The 5,191-nt window shown below is 34.7% G+C and overlaps 1 protein-coding gene across 1 annotated transcript; it reads right to left on the reverse strand.

Moving 5' to 3' along the window:
• Positions 1-392: 392 nt before the first annotated feature.
• On the reverse strand, positions 393-4,837 carry LOC100527366 (rab GTPase family 11 protein). Its single transcript, NM_001248120.2, is given in 2 exon segments — positions 393-1,245; positions 4,457-4,837. Coding segments are annotated over 2 exon segments (654 nt in total). The 5' UTR covers positions 4,678-4,837; the 3' UTR covers positions 393-812.
• Between the last annotated feature and the right edge of the window lie 354 nt (positions 4,838-5,191).

Consider the following 5,191-nt stretch of genomic DNA (forward strand, 5'->3'; position numbering starts at 1 on the left):
TAAATGACATCTCATGCATGAAGACAAAAAACAACCACAGGTCACCATTTCAGATGAGGCCTCCTACTGCTCACGTGACAAAAACAATCCCTGCAGGTAATTCGTTATTGTTTTACACTTGTTTGGAATATAGTTTTCTAGTGGTTTGGTAAAAAAGCCCTTGTGTTCTGTCAAACAGAGACTATTTGCTGGCTGTTTCTATAAAAAGGAATTGGACATGTGTTGCTTCTTGGAACCAACTTTATAAGAAAAAATCCAACCTTTTCCTAATTTATTAGCAATACCTTGATGACCTTCCCCCATACCTTCTCGCACAGTGAGGAGCCTTCAAGCATTGGAGTCTGTTAGCAAGTATTATAATTTATAATGTTGCCAAATACCTACAATGCTCCAAATAGAAAGAAACAATATATTCAAGTTTTCAATACTCTTCATTATGAAAGGAAGAGAAAAGCTAAGCAAGGAAAGAAAGGAAGAGAAAAACTAAGCAAGGAAAGAACCAGATTGAATATCTGCTTTTCAAATGCGGCATAGATGAGAACAAATAGAAGCATGATGAAGATTAGAAAAGAATCAAACTAATAAATTGGAAATTTGATAAATAAATATCTTTAAATGGCACAAAAATAGGCACAATGCAAAATGAATGTGCTTGTTTTCTAAACATTTGGCTAATTTTGAACATAATTCTAAGCAGAAACTTTAAAATTTGATGCTCGCTAAATAATCATCTTCATGCTGTGAGGCCAATCTCTACATGGTATAAACAAGGCATATAATTTATAAAAATACAGAGACTGTCTTCTACACACTCAAGCAGAACAACATCCAGATTTCTTCACAGCCGATACATCATCACGGGACCCAATATTAATTGTCTGTCCTTTTGGTAAAGCTGCTGGATCATCTCCAACCTCAAGGGCCTTCTTGCTTACAACATGATAGATCTGGGTCAGCACTTCTGTGAAGGCATTTTCAACGTTCAAGGACTCGAGGGCAGATGTTTCCATGAAAAATGTGTTCTCTCGCTCAGCGAAAGTTGTAGCATCTTCAGTGGAAACTGCACGCAGATGACGCAGGTCTGCTTTGTTCCCTACAAGCATCACCACAATGTTGGCATCTGTGTGATCTCTCAGCTCTTTTAGCCATCTCTCCACATTTTCAAAAGTAACATGACGTGTAACATCATAGACTAGTAAAGCACCAACAGCTCCTCGATAATATGCACTTGTAATAGCTCGGTACCTTCAAATAAAAAAATGAACAAAAAAAAGTTAATAACATAAAACACGGCAGAACCATTATATAAATGGAACCTAGAATTAGGCGATGTTAAATCAGAAGATTCTGAATCAACAAAACTAATAGCTCGCTTGCATGTAAATACAGATTCATAAAATGACACGCACAATATCCTGGTCATTTTATTATAGACCAGCCTCATTAGGAAGCTAAATGATACTGAATGATAATTCACCAAAAAGGAAGATTAGCTTTAGCTTTTTCAATTTTATTACATCTATAACTATGTGTGCATTCTCCTTTTAAGTTATCCTTCCTCAAGCCTTATGTTTATCTTCTTGTATTTCTTGTCTCCATGACCAGACAGATAGGATCAACGTCCTTGGGAAGATAGCAGTTGGTTCGAAACGAAAACAGTAATGGCTCAAAGAGAGTGATGCAATTTTCAACTTGGTTGTACTAAAGCAGACTAGAAAAGAATTCTTGAAAGTGTCAAATTGCAAATAAAGAAGCAATGACAAAGGCACTGGAGGTAAAAATTCATATTGACACAAGAGATATAAAATTAAACAGTGCAGTTAAAAACTACGTCTAGCATTAATAAAAATAAATTCTGGTGGCACAGAATGTCAAACCAAATGTAGGAAATATAAGTGTGTTTGATTCATGGTAGTCAATACTCAATACTCAATAACAAATAGTGACGAGGAGCAACTATCCCCAAAATCACTACAGCAGCATGACTGCTATTCTAATTATACACACACACATATATGTTTGTCTTTATTATATATGGTTATTTGTTAATATTTTAAAAATATTATAAAGTACCTTATACCATTAAAATATAAAAAACAAAAAAAAACCCTCCTCAACTGTAGGACTTATTTAGGGTGGAGAGTGGCCCAATTTGAGGTGCAGGCACAATACCCTTCTCATAAAAAAACCCAAGCCTCTATCTAGTTTCTCCATCGGCCATCACTTCCTCTCACCAAGAAAAAAAATCCTAGCTTCTTTCTCCCATCAGCCGCCATCTCCTTCTCACCCAACCATTTTGGTTCACTGGAATTGGCAGAATAGTAGCTCTTCAGGGATGGCACAAGTCACAGAGCCTGTTCAGCGACGACGAAAATGGAGGAGCGACTGCAAAGCCCTCACATCACCAAGATTTTCTGCGATTTTGGCTGCAAAACACATGCTCTGGAGGAGTAGCAGGGTGCCATGATGTGACACTCCAGCATGATAGCAACGGTATTGCGCGCAATTGACTACTATGGTTTGATTTCTCTTTTCAAAACTGCTTTTAGTTTTTAAAACAAAACTAGACAAGGTTGCTAAGACAGTTGGTGAAGGTGGTGCAAGGCACAAAGCAGAGTGTGGAATTTGATGGAGGGCATGAATAAGATGAAAATAGAAGAAAAAAAATTAAAACCAAAATGTGAGAAGAGAATCAAACAAGCCCTAAGTCTCGCCAACAGTTTCCACCGAATTACTGTTTCATTAGAAGGAATCCAATTTGAGGAGCTGCCAATGGCTAGTTCTGCAGCGACTATAACTATTGAGCTAACTAGCTTGCTAGCATTACTTTATTGACTTTCTTTTCAGCCATCCTACTATGGAAAAATTCAGGCATTTGTAATCATAATAATACTAGCCCAGTTGTCTTAATTTCTTTCATTGTTTAGCAGTTAATAGCTTAATATAACTTCCCAACCTAATTACCAGTAACTCCAACCATCATGCTAAAACCATAACATTATTGGCGTTGACATATCAATCTTAATTTTTAAATGCCAGGGAAGAAAATCTTGACATCTTAGCAATGACATATCACCCATTTAAAAAAATTTCCCACACTTCCTCTTGCATTCAATCTATAAGTATATTTCTTATATATATTTTTCCTTTAAGCCCAAACAAAGAATAGCAAGTTCCTCAAATAGCTGGTAGCAAAGATAGACAATGAAGTTACAAAAGAAGTCATGAATTCCAACTTTGTTTCGTAAAGGACAACAGAGTCCATTTTGAAGAAAATAAATTCAAACGCATCATTTTGGAAATTAAGCATGATTTATGGGTGCACAGTTAAGAAAACACACACACACATTAAAAGAAAGCTAAAATGGAATCACGTGGACATTTGACGCCAAGAGTTGTGTGAACTAAACATAATAAATGAAATCAGTTCTATTAAAATTAAAAATAGACTGAGCCTAACTTTAATTCCCGAAGTTTGGTCAAAGTGAAATGTTGCCCAGGTCATTATAAGAGGCACTTTTTCATATACCCGGCTGATTTGAAAAGTCTTCTAACCTGATATATGCAGTTAAAACACTTTTCTCCAAATTCTTGTTTCATTAGTAGGAAACCAATTCAACTTTTTATCTAAAGCATCCCACCACCATCCAATTTCCCATGTAACCCTAGTTTCTATAACAATTTGTCAGAAATATCAAACACATCACATTGACTTTCCTTCTCACAATCTTATCATCACAAACTTCAAACATCGATAACCCTTTGTGGTACTAGCCATATGATACATTATCTTCATAATTCTTACATTGCTCACTAGAAATGTTTCTCACAAAGTACCCAGCAACTCCTACCTCTTTTTTTAAAAAAACGAGAACGAAAGCATCATTGAAAAGTTGGCACATCAAACTCAAACTTAAAGCACATAAAATACAACAATTAACAAAGTCCATTTCATCACCAACAAGCTCAAATCCAGAAATGCCAACAAACATTATACATTTCATTGTAAAACAACAAGCACAGGTCCAATAATAACATAAGAACATATTACAAAGGCTTTTGCAAAAAAAAACTCAAACATGATAAAGCTTCCAATTTTACTACCTCCTCGTCTAAAATTATCATCAGCACAAAGGGTGCATGAAAAACAAAATCAGCAAATACATATATAAAGCTTAAAGCCTCAAACAACCACATAACACATACACGACCCACCTTCATCCCTCCTACCCAAAACGCAAAAATTCAAATCACAATCACCAATTCACACACACAAAAACATAATAATAATAATAATAATAATAATAATAATAATAATAATAATAATAATAATAATAATAATAATAATAATAATAATAATAATAATAATAATAATAATAATAATAATAATAATAATAATTAAAAAAAAGATAGAAATAGAATAAAAGGGTGTTTGTTTTTGTGCGTTGTGTGTTACCGTTCTTGACCAGCAGTGTCCCAAATCTGAGCCTTGACGACCTTATCATCGACGCGAATGCTTCTGGTGGCGAACTCAACGCCAATGGTGGACTTCGATTCGAGGCTGAACTCGTTTCGCGTGAACCGAGAAAGAAGGTTAGATTTTCCGACGCCGGAGTCGCCGATCAGAACCACCTTGAACAAGTAATCGTAATCATCGTCGGCTTTGTACGCCGCCATTTTATGTTGTTGTTGTTGTGTTTGTTTAGGAGAGGGAAGAGAAAAAGGAGAGAGAAAAAATCAAATGGGGTGGCGTCAATTGAAGAAGAAGAAGAAAAGAAGCATGCTTTGTGGGGGATTTGAAATTTAAAGAAAACCCCAGATTTAGAATTAGAAGAATGGTAAAAAAAAAAGGGAACTTTTATTTTTGTAACGTTAGGCTCATAACAATTTTACTACACCCCAAAAATACAAAATAAATGGAATATTAAGAATGCAATCAATTATTTGCTTTTTAATTTTATTTTTTTCAGAAATATTTTTGTTTAACAAGAGTTGATTTTACTAATATATAAGCATATTCTCTAATTTCAATTCATGTTGCAGTTTGTTATTTTGTGGGAAGTAACCTTTTTTACTTGGCTCAATCCTGTTGGATTTTTTGTTGATACAAAAAAATAATTATGTAGGATTTTTTTGCATTAAATTCTGATCTAATGAATGGAATTCCAATACAACGGGAAATTTGATAGAA

This window comes from Glycine max, chromosome 7 (genome assembly GCF_000004515.6).
Source record: "Glycine max cultivar Williams 82 chromosome 7, Glycine_max_v4.0, whole genome shotgun sequence".
Lineage (NCBI taxonomy): Eukaryota > Viridiplantae > Streptophyta > Magnoliopsida > Fabales > Fabaceae > Glycine > Glycine max.